Consider the following 20446-nt stretch of genomic DNA (forward strand, 5'->3'; position numbering starts at 1 on the left):
AAACAGTAATTGTTCAAAAGGCAGTCAGGGAGGTATGAATGAATCCAGCCAAGCTGAACAGAACAACAGCAAAAAATCATACCGGTTTTGTGGGGTCTTAAATTCCTTTATACAGAAGTTGACCTTACTTGAAATGAATACAAGATATACCTGAAGTTGTCTAAGGAGTTGAACTCAATGGTTTTATAGGCCCCTTCCTCTGTTGTTTTATGATTCTGTGATTCTATTATCTGTACCAGGTGCAGACCACATGGCCCACCTTTGGTACAGTGACAGCATTTTTTTCTTTTGTTTGATTTTAAACTGAGCAGACTTTTGAATGTCTCTGAGTTTCATAGACTATCTGGGTAATTTTAAACATTTACTACATGTGTGATAGATTTCCATTTCAAAGTCAATGCAGTTTCACTTGCTTATTTAATCAGGAGAGCAATTTTTTTTACAAGCACATGAAATGCCTTTTTACAGGGAGCACTTCTTTCAATGTGTTTTAATTTGTGGAAATATTTATATTCTGCTTTCTACATCACATTATGGTATGGGATTCATTCCATGGTAGAATATATAGCACAGGCTCACAGAGGGAAGGTGAGCCATCTTTAATCTTCAGCATGCATTTTGTTTTGTTTTACCTGCTTCTTACTTTGTTTTCACATAATGATATGCAAGCAGTACTCCCATGTTGTTTCACTGTAATGTGGGAAGAAGCAGTCTTACAAACATTTGTTTAGGAGGTGGATGTGGCATATCTGTGTCATCATAACACTTCTAGAAAGGAAGGTACTTGGGAAGATTAGCACTATTTTCTGTGCAGTAGAACTGGAAAAGTGTGACAGTGATTTGAAAGGAGATACACAAAACCTGGTTGAAATGTTGATAAAAGCTAGGGAGGCATGTGGAAAAGTCAGTTTCCTATAACATAAGGAACAAGGAGCATGCTAGAAGGCAACAATAATTAAAAATGCTTGTTCTGAACTCTAGGATCATGTCAGGGGTATAGGACAGACTTTGTATCATATGAGGGTTATAAAGTGAGAGTGACCTGTGAAACATGTCCTTGACCCACATGATTCTAACTACTATGAGCTCTATAATGAGATCTATTATAATGGCACCTGGGAAAAAGGTCTGCTGTGACTGAGAATTGTGCTGGGTTTACATTTACATTTAATTTTACATTTATATTTCTCCACATAATCCTGCCCTAGATAAGATTAAAAGGCATCATGTGGGGAGAAAAATTGCAATTTGCATGTGAGAACAAGGCCTTACCTGCACTAAATTTTTTCCAGGATTTTACTCTCAACTTCTATTTTGAAGAAAGGCATGGGGGGAGGGGTGAGACAGAGATTGAGAGAGAGTTGAAGAATAAATTTTCTTTCCCCTGCTCAAAGTTGAATTATAGTGACCTGGTTCATATTACATGACAACCTACTGTAATTTAATTTATCCACAGGACTTGTCACAGTGTTGAATGCCTGTGAGTACCATTTTTGCATGGCACCCACAGGCACCTGAGAACCTGGTTGGCAGGAGTTGTTTGAGGGTTATACTATCCTCAAATAGCCCGTGGGTTATTTGAGAGTTAAGCTGCCAGTGTGATGTTGCATCATGCAAACTAGGTTATTGCATATTATTTATTCTTAGAACTCAGTTTTATTTTTATATTTTTACTTTTTCAAAATGCATTCCAACTTTCTGTAACATACATTAGGGTAATATTAAGCATCCTAATGTGTTCCCTGGTATTTCTATAGCAAACTCAGCTTTCTATGAAATAATGGCATCATCATGATAATATCAGTATTTTTCATTTATATGGAAAACAAAACAATGGTCCACAGATTGGAAACATTTAGTGTACATTCCAATCCCCAAGAAAGGAGATACTAAGGAGTGCAGCAACTATAAGACCATTGCTCTAATTTCCCATGCAAACAAACTGATGCTCAAGGAAAGAACTTGAACAATATGGAGTGAGAAATGCCTGATGTTCAGCTGGATTCTGCAAAGGAGCAGGCACTTGAGATCATTTTGTAAATATATGTTGGTTACTGAAGCACACAAAAAAATAAAAAAGAACAGTCTACTGACTGGTTGATAAAGCTATTGAAGATCCTGAAATAAATGGGCGTTCCTTATCATTTGATTTCCTGGACAGGTAGTCTGTATCATGGACAAGAAGCTACTGTTAGGGCAGAATATGAAGACACAGAATGGTTTCCTATAAGGAAAGATATCAGACAAAGATGTATTTTATCTCCCTATCTGTTCCATCTGTATGCAGAACATATCATAAGGAAAGCTGGATTACAATTGGAGCAGGAGTGAAAACTGGTAGAAGAAACATCAATAATTTAAGATATGCAGATGATACCATGTTACTGACAGCTGGCAGCAGCAACTTTGAAATGACTCCTGATGAATGTGAAAGAAGAAAGTAGAAAAGCCAGACTGCAGGCTGAACATTAAGAATTACAGAACTTTGATACCAAAATTGAAGAAATTGAAATTGTGAAAGATTTACACACCTTGGCTTAGTCTTCAGTTCATATGGAGACTTGCAGCCAAGAAATCAGAAGATTGAGGACTTGAATGGACAGCAATAAAGGAACTAGAAAAGATCATAAAGTATAAGGACATTCCACTGGTCAAGATCATCCATACTATAGTATTCCCAATCATTTTGTATGGGTCTGAAAGCTGGACAGTGAAGAAAGCTGTCAAGAAGAAAATTGATGCTTTTGAAACATTATGCTGGAGGAGAGCTTTTCCAACAGACTGACAGAAAGATGAGCAAGTGGGTCCTAGATCAAATCAAGTCAGAGCATTATTTGGAAGCAAAAATGACAAAACGGAAGCTGTCACACTTGGGCATATCATGAGAAGGATAGACTCCCTGGAGAAGACAATGACATTGGGAAAGTTGAAGGAAGGAGAAGGGGAAGGCCAAATATGAGATGGCTTGACTCCATAAAGGAGCCACAGACTTGAGTTTACAGGAGCTGAGCAGGGCTGTCAAGGATGGGATGCTTTGGAGGGCATTCATTCATACATTCCCGAGTAACAGAAATATTTAAAGTGTGGAGCTGAACAAAGCAGATGGTAATTGGAAGTTACATTTATTAGTTACAGTTTTTTGCTGGGGCTTACTCCACTGTATTTGAACATTTCCATTTTGCTGCCTTACTTATCTTTGTGTTTTTTAAAACTAGTTTCCTCAGTAGACAGGTTTGGTGTGTTTACTATAGGCAGCAGTTATTCCATTAGTATTAAAGTCTTTGTAGCTGAACAGGAGAATTTTTTAGGAAAAGGCATTTATTTTAAGTATATATATATCATTGCATAACACATAATATAACATATGCAAGTATTTCATGATGCACATTTAACTAATTTTAAAAAAAATCTTCTCTAGGTATTTTAGAATTGCAGTTCTCCCATCTTCAGCTGATATCAGCTGTCTATTTCGCACAAAAGTCCATTCTGTTGCTGAAAACCTTTTATTTAGTGAAATGTTCAGAGTAGCTATTTCCCAGTCATCTTTGCATCAGAAGACTTTGAGAGTGGATGTTTGCTCTGTCAGTAAAACTCATCGGGAAGAATGCCTAGTAAGTATACTTTATTATTGGCTTTGTTTGATGTTCTTTAGTTTTTTCTCTTTCTCATACTGATGGATAGGAGGTTTCTGCGCTGTGCATTAGCAACCTCCACAGGACTAAATATATTTGTCTCTCATATTTGATGATTGCAGAAGTTAGACTGTCTTTTGATCACAGTATTACAGTCACAGACAAATTGTTCAGCACTGAGGGCTTCATTGGAAATGCATCATGAGCCTGAGGGCTGCAGTTATTATGCATATTTTAGATGCTTGTAATAAGTGTAATTTGCATACACTTTTAATGGATGTGGTTAGTGGTAAGTCACAATATATGTTTCACATGCTGTGTGACAGTACAGTGTACTCTTTAAGTGTGGGAAACTTTGGTTCAAAAACTAAACTCAGTTTTTTGCATACTGAGAAGCTAACAACAAAAAAGTACATTTTTGCTTCTGCTTTATTTGCATTTATTAATCAAATTCCTCTCTGTCTCTGGACAGTCATGATAATGAACATTTAATGAACACTAGAACTTCCAGGCTTCTGGTATAGGTCTTACTATATGCAAGTCAGGCAAAGTGCTCACTTTGCTTTCCCCTAAAGTATTATGTAACCACCTCTTTGGCTATATAATAAATTATATAAATTCATCCTGTAGATAGGTTTGTAGCATTTGGTGGAAGTATTTGGTTTTTTGACTTCTTGTCAAATGATCTAATAATATAAGTGTACCAATTAAGCATTTAAATTGGAAACAGTTGCCGAAAATATTTTGATTGCGAAAAACAGATGTTTGCCTAGCAGACCATGTTTTTGTACTGGTTTAGAGATAGCAAAATTATTTTCCCTCCCACCAAGTCTTTCAGGTGTCTTTAGAGGCACTTTTTCACTTTACCACAGAAACAAATTACCTTGCTATGGCTCCTGCAATAAGGCTTACATGAGAAATGCTCTTACATACAGTTTTGCAATGATGCAGTTTCCTAGGTTGCCTTTCATGTTGACATTTGTTGTGGTGAATATTGTCAGATAGCAACATTGAATTGATATGCAACCCAGAGGGATACAAAGCTAATAACATCCTTCCATTCAGCACTGTGATGAATATATGAAGCTGCCTTATACCAAGTTGCTCCAAGATGGAGTCCAGGGTTGCCTACTCTGAATGAGCCCTTTCTCTTAGCTGTCAAGCTGAAGACTTTTCCAGCCAATTCTGGGGATTGGCCGTGCCAGGGGACTGAACCTGAGGCCTCTTGCATGCAAAGCATGTGTCCTGCTATTGAGTTGTGTGACTCCTCCCCTAACTCATTGGCAAAGATGCACTGTGTAATTATTTCAGGGGAAGAGGCTGACTGCTCTATTTTTCTTTATATTTTGCAAGCTACTGTTGCCTCTGTAGCTGTCTAGTAGTTGATAGTGTAAAGGAAGCATATTGATTAATAACCATGGACATTGCCACAGTGTAAAGTGATGGTGCCTGAGGCAGGTTGCACAATAGGGCTCTGAAAGCCTCCAGATATGAGCTTGAATTTTCTTTCCTTGCATATAAAACCACTTTCTTTCTCATGAAGAAGATGGACTGAGGCCAACTGTATTTTGCCCCAGGCATCAGCCAGTAGTTCTCTCTTGCATGGATCTATTACACTTGATTAGATTTACAGAATATAAATGACTTTTTTATCCTTGCAGGCATTCATTGTCTCTCTGATCCTTAATGTGTCCAGATTATCTACTTATTTTTAAAAAATGCACTTCTTAAATCAGGTTGTTCTCATAAACAATAACAAAAGACTATTTTCAGTCAGTTAAATCAGAATACTTAAGTTGTAAATATTGGCTTATCGCAATCCCCTTTGTTTCCTTTTGCCACTTCTGCCTTTTAAGCCTTCTGCTGTGCCAATTTGTGCTTTGAATTCCTTTACCCTTTTTTCTCCTATAAGACTATTGTACTTTAGATCTCTCATGCTCTATCCTGAACTAGCATTACTTCTCCATTTCTGTGCTACCTGCTCTAGATAATAGATCTGACCTTACCCTCACTTTTTGGGCTGGTTCACGCATCATAATAAGCCACCCTGAGAACACGTGCCCATTGGTTGTTTATTTGATAGCCAGCACATGATGGTACCAACAGATGTTCAGCCTCTCTGAAGTTTACCTGTTATGTTTGCAACTCACTTTTCCTGTTGGCTTCTTGTACATATCCCAGAGGGTCTTTGAGGCATACCTGCTCTGTGCTCCTGCTGTGCTGGGTTTCTCCTCTGACCTTCACTATGAAGGTATATGCCAAACCATGTGTGTGTGGGGTGGGGGGGGGATGTTACCTTACATTTAAGATGAGGTACCTGAAGGTTTTTTGCCTCTTGATGCGGGTGAAGGAGGAGAGCATAAAAGTTGGCTTGAAACTCAACAGTAAGAAAACTAAGATGATGGCATCCGGCCCTCTCACTTCCTGGCAAATAGATGGGGAAGAAAAGGAGGTAGTGACAGATTTTATTTTCCTGGGCTCCAAGATCACTGCAGATGGGGACTGCAGCCAAGAAATTAAAAGACACTTGCTCCTGGGGAGGAAAGCTATGGCAAATCTAGACAGCATACTAAAAAGCAGAGACATCACCCTGCCAACAAAAGTGCATATAGTCAAGGCTATGGTTTTCCCAGTTGCAATGTATGGCTGTGAAAGTTGGACCATAAGGAAGGCTGAGTGCCGAAGAATTGAGGCCTTTGAATTGTGGTGCTGGAGGAGACTCCTGCGAGTCCCTTGGACCACAAGGCGATCAAACTGGTCTGCCCTAGAGGAGATCAACCCTGACTGCTCTTTAGAAGGCCAGATCCTGAAGATGAAACTCAAATACTTTGGCCACCTAATGAGAAGGAAGGACTCCCTGGAGAAGAGCCTAACGCTGGGCACAATAGATGGCAAAAGAAGAAGGGGACGGCAGAGGATGAGGTGGCTAGATGGAGTCACTGAGGCAGTTGGTGTGAGCTTTAGTGGACTCTGGGGGATGGTGGAGGACAGGAAGGCCTGGAGGAATGTTGTCCATGGGGTCGCGATGGGTCTGACATGACTTCGCGACTAACAACAACCTGAAGGTTTTAGGTATTTATTTTTTCTTAAACACTTCCTTGGCTGCTCTTTACAGCCCATTCTTCTTCCTAGAACAGCTGTGTCTGCTTACATGATTGACTCACCTCTGGGTAAGCACATGTGCACCCAGTTCTGGACCATGGTGATTCACTGGGGGCATTTAAGCTTTCCCGATCCCTGTTTTCATGCTGATATTCCCCTCCTCGCTCCCTCCCCCCTCGCTCCCACGCCCCCCCTTTGGGAATGGTTAAAAAAAGAAGTCTGTTTTTTTCTTTTTTTAAATTATTCCATTTGGGAGCAAGACTGTATCAATAAAACAGGAGGAGGGGACACTTAACCCCTGCCCCAAATCATTATGGTCTCACTGCGTCCATGTGCACTTGCTAAGAAGTTAGTTGCTCAAACATGCATGAATAGCTGTGCTAATTCAGCTCACAGAAGAGCAGTGGGCACTTTTTGAGTGGGATATGTGCAACCTTTGTGCTCACTTGCGTAAGTCCATGTTTTAAAAAATAAAATTGCAAAAATATTTGTGCTTACTGTGAATGCAAAAACAATAAAAAGTTGCCAACCACCCACGACTTCTCCAATATGCTGGTTCAACACTTTTAAGGGGCTGTCACGAGCTGTGAAAGTGAAGATTGCAAAAATTTGCTCTCAAGTTGGAGAGATTGCAATTTCCAAAAACAAACATAAAACCAGGTGATGGGAGGAACAGATGAGCAATCAAAAAAGGGCTTATTGAGTATAGCAGAGAGCACCCAAGCTAGTCCTGATGCAGAGTCTTCTGGGATACCTGTGAGAGGAAGGAGGAACAAACAATCCCAAGTCAGCTGGATATTCTATGGGGCATAGTGCTGGTTCTTTGTACAACATCCAACCCACTGTGGCTTATTGCCAGGGTGGGCTAGCATGGCATGAGATCCTCCCCATTGACTTAGGATGTGAAGTTGGCTTTAGAATTTATTTTTCTTCAGTTTGTTTTCTGGTTGAGTATAACTGCTGTACCTTAACCCCACAGCTATATATGAGTAGGTAATGTTTTATTCTTAGTGTGAGGAAGAAGCACTGAAGAGCCAATGTGAAACCAGTTTTGCGGGACAAAGCCTCTCTGAAATATTTAGATTCTTTATATGAAATGCATATTAAAATGACCATATAAATTATCTTTTCACATTTCTGTGTAGGCTGGAACTCAGATAAGCTTGGCAGACATGATGTTTTCAAATGAGACATCTACTGTGTGGTATAACTTGTTGGCTTGCAAGCAGATTCCTGGCAGAAAGAATAAAGAACAAAAAGAGGATCCTATATTTGTACCAAACAATCAACCTTCTGGCTCTCTGGACTTGGTGAGCAATATATGCTTACTTTTGAAGAGGTTACTACTAGTATTAAAAGAAAGCAGTTGTAATATCTAGTAGCTTGCTCCCTTCTGTGCTGTTACTAGCTGATTGCCATATTGCCTGAATGGAGGTGGCTACTAAAAATTAATCAGCCCTTCAGGGAAAAAAACACACACATACTGCATGTTATTTACTGTTTCTTATTCAATTTATGAATTTCCCTTTAGCCAAAACTCTTGAGACGACATACATAACAAAAGCAAATACAATAAAACCAGTGATAAAGCCAGTTATAAAATATATTAAGTGTGTGATCCTGTGCATACTTAGACAGAAAAAGTCATACAAAACTTCCAAGCTGATTGAGTAATGCTTGGAGCGTGAGGACTCTTTTTTGTCTATCAGTAAAATGGTGCCTTAAAAGAATTGTTTACAAAACAACATAAATCAGAATTTAATAGATAATAACTTAATAGCCAAAACGTGGAGAAAGATAATTATAAAATGCAGCAGGAAAACTATCATTAAAAAGAGGGCAACTACTTTAAAAATGCTCCGTGCATAAATAGCATAAATAACTAGTTCATAACGGAGAAGGCTAGGTTATAACTTTTCTGGCTGGTTAAGGTGCTGGCTGTTCACGGGCAGGGAAATCAATTTGGATTCTTTGTATAGGTACTTTTAAGAAAATTATGTTCATATGTGAAAATCTGAATGCATTGAAAGTGAGACATGTGTACAGTGGATGTATTTGTTCCTCTCCATTGGTTGGCAAGATGAGCTGAGTACAGTTATTGTTTAATCTGGCCTGGTAACTTTTTATGAGTGGTAGATACTTGTATAAATTATTTCTTTTGCCAAAAAACATGAATTAGATATTTTTTTACTGACCTGTTGTTTTGTCAGTGTGTGTGGTTGTTTTTTTCCAGTTAGTCTAGCCCAGTCTAGTGTACTTTCTGAAATAGACCAGTATATTTTTAGGTGGAGTATGACTTTTAAATAAAGGCAATTTAAGGTAATTTGTTAATGTGAAAGATTGTGTGTTTCATGATGTTGCTCTGCTTATATAAATGTATTCTTACAGACATTTTCATGCTCACTAAATTTAGTCTGAAAGTTAGATGAAGGTATAGAAATAACCTGTAACCTGGCAATGCACTCTACGTGGTGCTGCCCTTGAAGACAGTTCAGAAGGTGCAGCTGGTACAGAATGCAGCAGCCAGATTAATAACTGGGACCGGGAGGTCTAAACATATAGGACTAGTTCTTATGTGCCTGTATTGACTGACTGTATATTTCCAGTCCCAATTCAAAGTGCTGGTCTTAACCTATAAAACCCTACATGGCTTGGAACCTAAATACCTGTTGGAGCACCTCTCCCAAACCATCTACCTGGACTCAGATGTGGAAGGCTAAATATCTGGGACCTTCTACCTACCTCTCAAGAGGCTCAAAGGGTACCACCTGGGGGAGGGGCTTTTTCTATGGTGTCCCCTATCTTTAGAACAACCTCCCTGCCTTGCACCAAATTTATCACCTTTTTGGTGCCAGGTTAAGACAGCCATCTTTGTAGAGGCCTTTAAAGACCTCCCTGGTTATTCAGGGACCTGATAGAATTATCCAGGTGCCTTTCTTTTATCCTTGGCTGGGTCTTTTTGTTGGTTTTTTAATATATTTTGTATTATTTTAAATTAATTTTTAATTTTTGTTAATGTTTTATTTATTGTATTTTGTTTTTATACTTTGTTGTAAACCACCAAGAGAGCTTTGGCAACAGGTGATATAGAAATAATAATAATGATAATAAGAAGCAACAGACAGTATGTTTTCATGGCCGGTCTTTGTCTATATCCACAAATATTTTGGCAGCAGATTTTATAAAAAAATATCAAAACTGTCAGCACATTATACTATGTAGAAATGTTTCTAATGTCTTGGTTTAGGATGCTGTGTCAGCCTTGCTGGAAAGGACATCAGCAGAGCTTCAAGCAGTAGAGCAAGAGCTGGCAGAGGAAGAGGAAGAGGAAGAGAAGGATGTACAGGAGCCACAGAATCCTGAAGAAGATTGGTAAGCTGAATGTGCATTTTATTCATTTAAAACAGCTCTTAAAACTATAAAACATAAAACAAAGCAGGCCACTGAAAGGAGCTTTGCTCCCTCATCTGCTCCGTCTCCAATCTTCTTATGCCTTTGAAGACTTTTAAGAAAATTAGACTTAGTTTACTTGGTGTTTTCCCTACTGCAGAGAAAAAGTCCTTTACCCCTTTTTCCCCTCCAGTTCTAATTGTGAGGAGAAAAATGACTGAGATAGGCTCAGAAGGTGCCAGCAAGGAAGAGGACCTTCTTAGTGGTATCCTCCAATTATGTAATGAACCTCCCAGCAAGGCCTGACTGATGCCAATCATTTTGGGACATGGGTTAGGGTTAGGGTTAAAGTTAAGATTAAGAACTCCACTTCTAAGCATTTGAGAGCATAGGTTTTTCATCAGGTCATGAGATATTGTTTGTGTGTGGGTATCTGCTATCTGGTTATATGTTCATAATTCTGTATTTTAAAGAGTTTTAATCTTTATAAACCATTCAGAAGCTTTGACTATTGTACAGTAGAGAAATGTAATAGATGGAATGATTCTTATCCCCCTCTGAGGCATAAGAATCTAAGAGCCTTGCTGGATTAGACCAGAGATCCATCTGGTTGTACATCCTGTTTTGTACAATGGCAAACCAGATGCCTCTGGGAATTTCATAAGCAGGAAATAAATGCAGTAAGCTTTCCCAGTTAGTTGTTCCTGAGCACATGTTCCTCAATAGTGTTTGAGCATCCACTTTGGATCCAGCCTTCCATCATTTACAGTAAATAGTGCATCTGGACAATTAATCCATATTAAGTCACATCTGTAACAAAAGATTAAGTGCCTTGTGTTAAGATCCTGTGTAAAATAAAGCATCTTGATGCCACAACTTTCTCCTACCTCAGATGTGTTGGACTGTAGCATCTTTCATCCGCAGACCATCATGGCTCATGGCAGTGTTGGCTGGGCATGATAGAAGCTGTAATCTAACACATCTGGAGGACACCAGATTGGGGATGGCTGAGATAGCCATCTCCATGTCTTATGTGTCTTATGTTTTTTCAAATTCACCGTGTTGTTGTGGGGTGCATATAATATTTATGGATTGAGAATACAAACTTAATTAGCTTTTATTTGCTAATATAGGTTAATAATCCGAAAGGCACAATCTGCACTTTCTTTTTTCATTAGTATGAAATGATATATTTGAGTGAGTTGTTTGCATGTTTGCAATATTATAATAAATATATGTTTATAGTAATCATAATAACAATAATCTGGAACAAAAGACATACATTTCATATTTCTTCAGTTGAGTCATCTTAGATGTCAAATGTACTGTGCTTTTAAGGTGTTGTAGGGGAGTCTATTTGTAACAGAGCTTTCTGTTTTTCTTAGAGCAGATGACTAAAACAATGCATTCACATGTCAGATCATGCAGACATTTTAGTGAAAATCTAATCTATGTCTGGCCAAGATAATGTCTTGATAATAATACCGCTTTTGTACAAGATTTGCCTTGTCAGTGCAAGAGTAAACTTGGATTACTTTGTTCTCACAGGCTAGGAATACTGGCAGAGGCAGAAGCATCTGATGTGATCTTGACAGAAGAAGAGGATGATGCTGACGGAGCAAAGGAAGGTGGCAAAGGAGAAGTCAATCAGTTCTGCTCTGCATTGGTAGAGGCAGATAAAATTAAGGATGGGGAAGACCGCAACTGTACTGATCTGTGTCACAATGAGCAAATACCACCATTGCCCACGCTGGTGAATATTTCAGCTTATATTTCAGTAGGCTCTGGCATTCTGTGGCTGTTCCTAGCCCCTCAGGGTGGTGTGTTAAAGTTTAAAAACATGGAAGTTTGTCAAGAGGAATCTCTTTACACTTTCAGCATTATTTTAAATATATAAATCAACCCAGCATTTAAACTCTGTATTGATTTCTAACAGGTTCTTTACTTCCTGGCACAGTGATACTTTTTGTTTTGATATGCATAAAGGAGAGAAGCAGAAAAGAGATCCTTAAATTCACAAGAGAAGCATTCAGCTTGCTAGTTAACATTTAATGTTTATTTGGTAGATTATTCATGTTTAATAATGAATGTATTAAATATTTAATAGATTATTTAATGTTTACGCTATACTTGCACACACGGATGGCTTAATATTTTTGTCTGCATTTGTTATGAAGTTTTAATGATAAGAGTTGAGAGCTTCAGAGCAATGAAAGGAGAGAGATTGAGAGAGAGTGTTAGGAATGGACATAATAGTCTGTAAATTTTGCATCTGTTCATTGTTACCAAATATCCTTTACAGACATGTTTATGTGTATTGAGGTTGTTTTCTTCTTGACATCAGCATTTATATGAAAACAACAAAAACAGAGTAGGCTCTTGAGCACATCTTGGAATCAGTTTGCTTCCAAGAGCCTATCGAGCCTTTTCACTTTCAGGGTGGAGTTTTTATTTTTTTACGTTTCTAGAAAATCAATAGGAACATGAATAGGAACAATGAGAAAACACTCATAGCATAATAGTACAGAATTTTAGAAGCATAATTCACAATAGCAGCCTGTTCTCATTATCTTCATCAATTTTTCTTAGTTAAGGGTGTTTATTTATTAAGGAAGGGCTGTAGTTTAGTGGTGGAGGGCATGCTTTGTATTCAGAAAGTCTTAAGTTCATTCTCTGGCATATCTAAGTAGGGGCAGAAAAGACTCTTATCTGAATCCCTGGAGAGCCACTGCAATTTAGTGTAATTAATACTGAGCTAGATAGACCAAGGATATAGACCAATTGGACAAGGCAACTTCCTGTGTCCAGTTTAATAATTACAAATATGTATTTTCTCTAATAGTGGTTTCATCACCTTTAGGTAAGACAGTGGCATCCCTGGAAGGCCTACGGTAATCTTCATTTAGTAATAGGTTTAACTAACTTTTTAATATACAGGCAGATTATATTTCCTTAAAATGAACTCCACATTTCAGTATCCTTGAAAACTAGAAACTCTTAGCTTGGGGTTAACCTATTTGTAGCTTGTTTCAGCTTGGATTTCAAGCATTTAATGTTAAATCTAATTTGGGAGGCTGCTATTAATTAAGATCCTTATACTCTTCAGCATGGCAACTATGTGATGATTTGTCTACTAAGATGCACCAATGTCCCAAGTTAAAAGAGTGGTATCTCCTATTGAGAACAAAAATACCTCTCTATTTTTACTAGGCTAAGAGACTTTTGTATTTGGATTCTTGCCTTTGTGGATCATAACTAATTAGTTATGTAAGATGAACCATGCTTGATGAAGAGGTTAAAGATGAAAAATAATGTATAATACATTCAACAGGTTGATAAGGAAACTAACACGGAAAATAGGAAGACTGAGAACGTAGCTGTAAGACCCAAGGAAAGACCCAGCCTGAAGTCTCAACAGAATCCCTTTGTCAGAAACAGCATGATAGTGCGCTCACAAACCTTCTCTCCAGGAGAGCGGAACCAGTACATCTGTAGGGTAAGAAAAAGAGTGTTCTCCATGAGATCCTATTAACTAAAGACTCATTTAACTTCTTTGGCAATGGCACATTGCTGGCAATGAGCCATATCCTGAGAACCTGGCATCCATCTGTTAGCTGCTAAGCTATGGGAAATTGTCTTTCACCTGTGGAATACATCTTGAAACTCTCAAAACCTTCACAAAACAGACAGACAGCATATTCTAATGCTCAAATACTTTCTCATCCTCTCCCCCACCTCTGCCCTCCCCTTCTCACCTTCACACACATATATACCCACACAAAGACCCATCCATACCATATATATGATCCCACACAGATTTTGCTACATAACCAGCACTGGTATTTTAAAAAAATGCTGTAATTATACACACAGTGTATTATACATTGTGTGCATAATTGCAGTGAATTCATAGACATTACTTCTGAGTAGGCATGTAGAGAATTGCATTGTAATTCCCTAAAATAATCTAGTCCTTTCAGTGTTGAAATCATTCTAGGACAGTTGTTTTAAAAGATGCAATGTGCTGCATCTATAATATTGCCAGCACTATTAATTTTAAAATTAATACAGTCCATGTGGATACGTAGGCTCTGAGGACACTTCTTCAGAAGCACCTTTTGGAAAGCGCTTTGGCAAAGCGGTTTCCATAGAACAACTTTAGTACAATGGAAACATTTACAAGAAACTTAGACATTTGCACACTGGGACTCTACCTGTGCTCATCTGAAACCTGAGGCAGTCTGCTCTCATGAGAGAGTTACAAACTGTCAGAGACTGAATATATGAATAATTGATCAGCCTGCCTTGCAGTATTTTGAACATTGTTTCTTGTCTTCCCATCCTATAGGAAAGGGTTGAGCAATTAGTTTCTATCTCATTTCAGTCATCTTTTAGACATCTGAAATACAGATGCTATCTTTTACAATAAACAAAACCTGGTTCCATCATCTCTCAGATGTTACCATCCTCATAGCTGTTCTCTAAAACTTTCCTAATTATTAACATCCTTCTCAAATTGCTTTGTGTGGAATGAAAATGCTGTGCTTGAGTTCTGTCCCAGTATCTGTCTTGGATAAGTTGCTTTGTTTAAATTAATTCAAAGTAGCATCACACAGCATTACATTGTTGACATATGGTGTACGCGTGTATTTTTAACCCTTATTAATTTTGTGCTTGGTGTTCAGATGGGCATGCGTGGGGGGCTTGATATGTGCTGTGACTTGCCAGGCAGTTTTGATTCCCATTTTACTCATGCTAAACAAGATGATACATCAACTGCATAGTGTCTTGCACAGCCTGCTATTTTTTAACATGCTAGTATAATCATGTGTGGGCCCAACCCATATTGGAATCGCCATAGGGTGGGCCTACTCAGCTTCTTCCCCACCCCCCAAATTTCTCCCTTCTCCAAGGAAAGAAGGAAAAACTCCATTGGTGCCATATTTCCTTGCCACACATTTTTTTCCTTATGTGTTTTTTGTGTCAAAGGTTTGTTATGACAAAGAAAGGTTGCAGCAGCTCTTCAGCAGACTCAACATGGATGTGTTTCCCCAGCCATGGGCTAAAAGTCTGAGTTATCTCAAGGAATCAATATGCTAGGTCCAGGCTTACTTACACGGAGCCTTGATTGTTGCAGCAAGCAAATCACTAGCTAGCTTTTCAAAGGATTTAGCAGCGAGTCACTTGTAATACTCATTGTGGACTAGTATGCAAGGCAGGCTCCAGTCAGCTGGAATGGATAGTCAGCAAAGCCCCCTCAAGGATGGTGGTTTCTGAACAACACTCAAAGGAAACTGGCTAGCTTATATAGACTACTTATGGGAAAGGGGCTGGTTGTTACACACATGCAGTGACTAAGTGGTTTGAAATGACTTATTAGAAAGCTGAAATGTATACCATAGACAACTTCCCATCACTGAACTACATAGCACATGAAGTTTCCCATCCTCATTAGCATGTTTCAAGCCATAACAGTGGAAGTTTTCCATCCCAGCCAGTCCAAATATTCCCACCCAGGTGCCACAATGATAGGACATAGTATTGTAAGCTAATTAAGCTAAGCCTATCATCAAGCATAATTCCATTAATAGGTTCAATAAGGTCTTTCTCAAAACAAGACAGCTGCAAGCCTGTCCCTTGGCCATCCTTCTCAGGGCCAGAAAACAATAACTAAAATTAATTAAGCTAAGCCAGGTAACTAGAGTGCAGCACTTCACTCGTGCTAAGCAGGCCTATACTTTCAGAGGCAGAGACCCAGGCATAGGCCCGATACAATTGGTTAGCCACATGATGGAGGTGGATCTGGAGAAGTTTGCCTCTTCTGGTCACAAAAGGGGACTCTCTGTGTGTCTGTGCACTTGTGATCTGATAACAAACATGCAATAAGCTGTGGATATCTCCCGACTGTACAATCCCACTGGCTACCATATTTAAGTCACCAAGTTGTATGCTTTCCTTAGTACATTTCTCTTTCTAAGCTAATACGTATTTTAGAGCTCTCTGAGGAGGATGCCATTTGAAGCTAGGTCAAAAAGCTATCTCTGTGCAATGAATTATTGTACTAAGCTGGAAAACAAGGATGATTTGGCGTGATTAATTCTTTAAAAATACATGTGGGCTGCTGCTAATCATATCATATTGCTACTAGATAATTGCAAATTGTTTTAATAGTCTATTTAATATTTATTATCTTTTTTTTGCAATAGTGCACTAGGAAACTGAGTTTGTTTCCATTTGTACCTATTCAAATGCATAAGTGACATTTAAGCACTAACATATGCCCATTACCATCAATGATCTCTTAACTGCTCACTTCCTGTGTAGGAAAACTAATGTCTCTTTGGGGAAAGGGAAACCTAGAACACACAGCTATTTTTCAAATGCTAGCTACATCAGCATATTTTAAGACTCGGAGCTCGTTAATTATTGAAAATTCTGTGGAATAATTCTTGTAAATAATGTTTAATCTCTCTTCCAAAAGAACTCAGAAATACAGAACTCTTATGAAGTTTTCTTTTTAAATTTAAAGTTCTTTATTTTGCATTTTTGTTTTATAAAAATAAAAACCCTGTCAGCACAACACCCTCTCTGGCAACCCATAACCCATTCACAAATATAGCAGAAAATGGGAGATTGTTTGAAAATTAAAAGGACTGAGGCAAGTAGCAATTATTTAATAGAAGTAGAGAGAATTATGACTTGAAAGAACTTCAGAAACTTGGACCAGATACTGTTGCATTGACAATTGTTGTTATACTGTGATAGCTTGTATTTTGACAACTAAAAAAAAGCATATGGAAGAAAAAGCCTATTTGCACCTTCTTTAGGTCAATGTATAAGAGTACAACCTGCTGTACTCTGACAGCAGGTTCCCTGCCTCCAACTAGGAGGCCTGATTTCAACAATCATGCCAGTGCAGTTAATTTTCTTTTTTATTTTTAAAGCACGCATTGTGTTCACAAGAACAAAAAAGTTTGCCCACCATGGCCTCTCTAAGGTCCCACTCACGCTGTTTCAAGGAGCTGTCAGTGGCTTTCAAAATGAAGATTGTGAAGTTTCTGGCTATCCAGGCAGACTTCACAGACTCCAAGGATAAAGGATCTAAAAGCCACTATGAACCAAAAATGAGTCATGACCACAGCAGGGGGCACCCAGCCAGTGCCAGTCACCACAAAGTACCATTTAGACACTGGTGGAGTAGTTGGCCCTCATGGTAGCCTGGGCAAGCTTGGCAAGGACTTTTTTTCCACTCTTGCATATGGCTCGCTGGATGGCTCCCAGTAGCCATGTCATGAGTACTCTCCATGTTTGGATGTGGCTGTCTTTAACTCTGTCTAACCCTAACCCTAACCTAACCCTGTCACCAGGAATTTTAATTCCAATCTTATTAATTAACCTCCCACAATATTGTGCCCAAACTATAAGGCTCCTTCATTGGACTATGTGGTCCTGAAGACAAGTCACTGATATTCAAGCAGTCTGGCACTGAGTTAACAATAAACAAAACATTATTTGTACAAGAAGCATATTGGTTTTAAGATGTTCAGTAACTTATTTCCCTCACAAATAAAATAATATATAATAGCAACTTCTACCTACTTTGACCAGTCTTTATTTTATTTATCTCAGTTTAATCTTTCCTTCCACACTCAGGTCTCTGTCACTTCTGTCTCTCATACCCTTACAATACTTGACAATATTGGGTTCTGACTCTACCTAGTCAATAGCATGTCCTCTTAAGTATTCTACTTCCTTCTGTTTGTCTTTATGAATTCTAAATGTCTTTCACAGTGCTATATAGGATTCTAAAGAGAAGGCTGCCTCTGTTAACTGCTGACCAAACAAATATATTATTTTCTTTTTTTCTCCTCACACACTTCCAAGCTCTGCCCATATACTCTCAGTCACCAACTAATCACCTCACTCACTCACTCATCCCCCACTTTTACCCTCCTTGCTCTTCTGAAACTTGCTAACATTTAAAGGACCACACACAACACTTTAAATCATTACAGTCCACGATGGGGTCAGTTGCCTGGGTTCATGCAATAGTGAAATGTGGTCATGTAAACCCCATTATTGGTTGAAATTGGACAACAGCAAATCATGGATTAGTGCCACAAGCACAAAAAACTTTAGTGCCACAAGCACAAGAAAGTATGGTGTTCACAAATTAATTTTACCCTCCATGCATGATGGAAAATGATTAGAACCTTCCGGTATTGGTTTGCATTAAGCCACAATCTGCTATTTTATCCAAGTCCATCAAATTAAGATTTGCAAATGGAAAGCAGAGTCAAACAAAGGTTGCTGGGTTCAGACTAAACACTAGACTATGGTATGCTTTCAAACTAGGAACGGAAGCATTCAGTCACGGCACACACGGAGATAATGAGGGCTGCTCAAGCCTAGGGTTTGTACGCATAATGCTGACCAGTGGATGTGTTCTGTCTGTATAGGGCCATTCCATTGTAATGGCTGCAGATACAGAACTGTGTCAGCATTCTGTTCAAGCAGTAGTTCATCAAGTAGAGCTCCCAAATTGGCGCAAAGAAAGGAGTGTAATATTCTGTGTGACTAAGCTTTTCTACTAATCTTCAGTACTCAGTTTCTTAACCTGCTGTACAGTTTTCTTTTACATCTAGTTCCTGTTCTTTGGTTCTTCTATAGTTTGTGGAAGATGTGGTTTCACATTAATCAGTATCAATAATTATTTGATGAGCCAGTAACAGAATCAGGACTTTCTTTGTCAGTTCAGACAAAGGTTTCCCTTAGGCAAGTAACAGACGCTGGTGTTTTGAAACAAGAAGGCAATAAGGCAGTTGTTGGTTGCTTCTATGCCAAGTTTATTAACGCAATAGAATCACAATGCAGTTATTCATTCATTCAATTTAATCTGTTGAATAAATTATTGGCAATTGATTTGTGGTTTCTGTATGAATGATGGGCTATTACCACCAGCATGTGTAATAATTACTCTTGGTAATTTTAATATCAAAGTTCTTCCATTTCAAATCCATCCATTGTATCTATTAATCTTATTCATACCTTGTTTTGACAGTTGAATAGAAGTGACAGTGATAGCTCGACGTTGGCCAAAAAGTCTCTCTTTGTGAGAAATGCCACAGAACGGCGGAGCTTGAGAGTTAAAAGGGTATGTACTCTTTCACTGTTCACAACTTTTCTATTTCATTTTAAATACTTCTATATATTGAAGAGTTTCATCAACAGATATATGCAAGTATTGTACTAAAGCAAATGCATATGAATGACCCAGTCCTGTCTTGTTCTGCAAGAGATGAAAGTAAGGACCAAATTACATATCCAGAAGTTCCTTACTTCTTTCTCCCTGGGCAGGTTCACACATCATGAGAAGTCGTGATGAAATCTTACTGTTGTGTCTTTTGGACCCATTTCTGAAGTTTCCACATAGTAGGATTAATGTTCTGAAAACTGGACCCTTTAAAAGGAAGTTTTGACAGGGCAATGGGTGCTTTTTTTCATGGACTTGTATAGGTGTGTACAGGGAGTATCCCTCAGGACATTGCCCAAGGAATGCTTCCTTTTTTCAGAGCTGTGAAAGTGCACTCCTCCACATTTGCACAAGTTTGGCTTTAAAAGTTATTTTCAAAATACATATTTGGGACATACATTCTTTTTAAAAAGGGGGATGGCAACTAGTAGCAACCCCTCTAGTATTCTGCTTGACCTGTATTTTTAAGGAGCTGTCACTGATGAGGGCAAATCATCAAGGTTTTTTGCTGCCTTTGACTTGTTTCTTGCTCACTACTTAACTTTACCCGTGGTGGAACTGGTTGTTCAGGTTCAGAAGATAAAACTAACCAGCATGGGTAAAACAAACCCTTGAATAGCCTATAGTTTTTCAGAGTGGCCTGTTTAGTGGGGGGAAATGACAAGACAACCAACCATGGTTACTTACAATGGGTTGTTGGCATGTCATCAGTAGCAGATAATTTTTCTGATTTTTTTCTTCAGTATAGCACATAACTGTCTTGGGACCCTAGATGAGATTGGGGTGGCAGGATATTTTATAAGAGTTGAGAACACCCTCTCCTGCTTTGCAGCTATTTGACCACAACTGAGGTTCCCAGAGCAGCCACCCGACACTTAACTTTGCACAGTATCTAATTAGTCACACTTTACGTAGGACCTTGGGATCCTTCAAGAACGAAAGCTCTCTTTAAAAGGCAGATTTGCTTGGGTAAGTATTCAGTGACTAGGTTTGCCCTACACATCAGCCTGTTGTGGATGACAAGCCCTGGTGAGTTGTCATATCATGAAAGCTGGACCAGTTCTCTCCA

The 20446-nt window shown here is 38.6% G+C and overlaps 1 protein-coding gene across 3 annotated transcripts in view; it reads left to right on the forward strand.

Annotated features, from left to right (window-relative positions):
- The window catches only part of WWC2 (WW and C2 domain containing 2), a 58213-nt gene that overhangs the window by 29463 nt on the left and 8304 nt on the right, over positions 1–20446 (forward strand). Inside the window, exons 1-7 of one of the 3 annotated variants that reach the window (XM_044449892.1) lie at positions 2789–2800; positions 3419–3611; positions 7880–8044; positions 9982–10106; positions 11673–11877; positions 13456–13620; positions 19186–19278. In XM_044449892.1, the coding sequence (XP_044305827.1) occupies positions 2793–2800; positions 3419–3611; positions 7880–8044; positions 9982–10106; positions 11673–11877; positions 13456–13620; positions 19186–19278 (954 nt within the window). In that variant the 5' untranslated portion in view covers positions 2789–2792. Of the gene's footprint in view, positions 1–2788; positions 2801–3418; positions 3612–7879; positions 8045–9981; positions 10107–11672; positions 11878–13455; positions 13888–19185; positions 19279–20446 lie in introns of those variants that run through there. The other 2 variants (XM_044449891.1, XM_044449890.1) reach the window with 2 other exon arrangements.

The sequence above is a fragment of the Varanus komodoensis genome, unplaced genomic scaffold (genome assembly GCF_004798865.1).
Source record: "Varanus komodoensis strain SLA01 unplaced genomic scaffold, ASM479886v1 scaffold61, whole genome shotgun sequence".
Classification (NCBI taxonomy): Eukaryota; Metazoa; Chordata; class Lepidosauria; order Squamata; family Varanidae; genus Varanus; species Varanus komodoensis.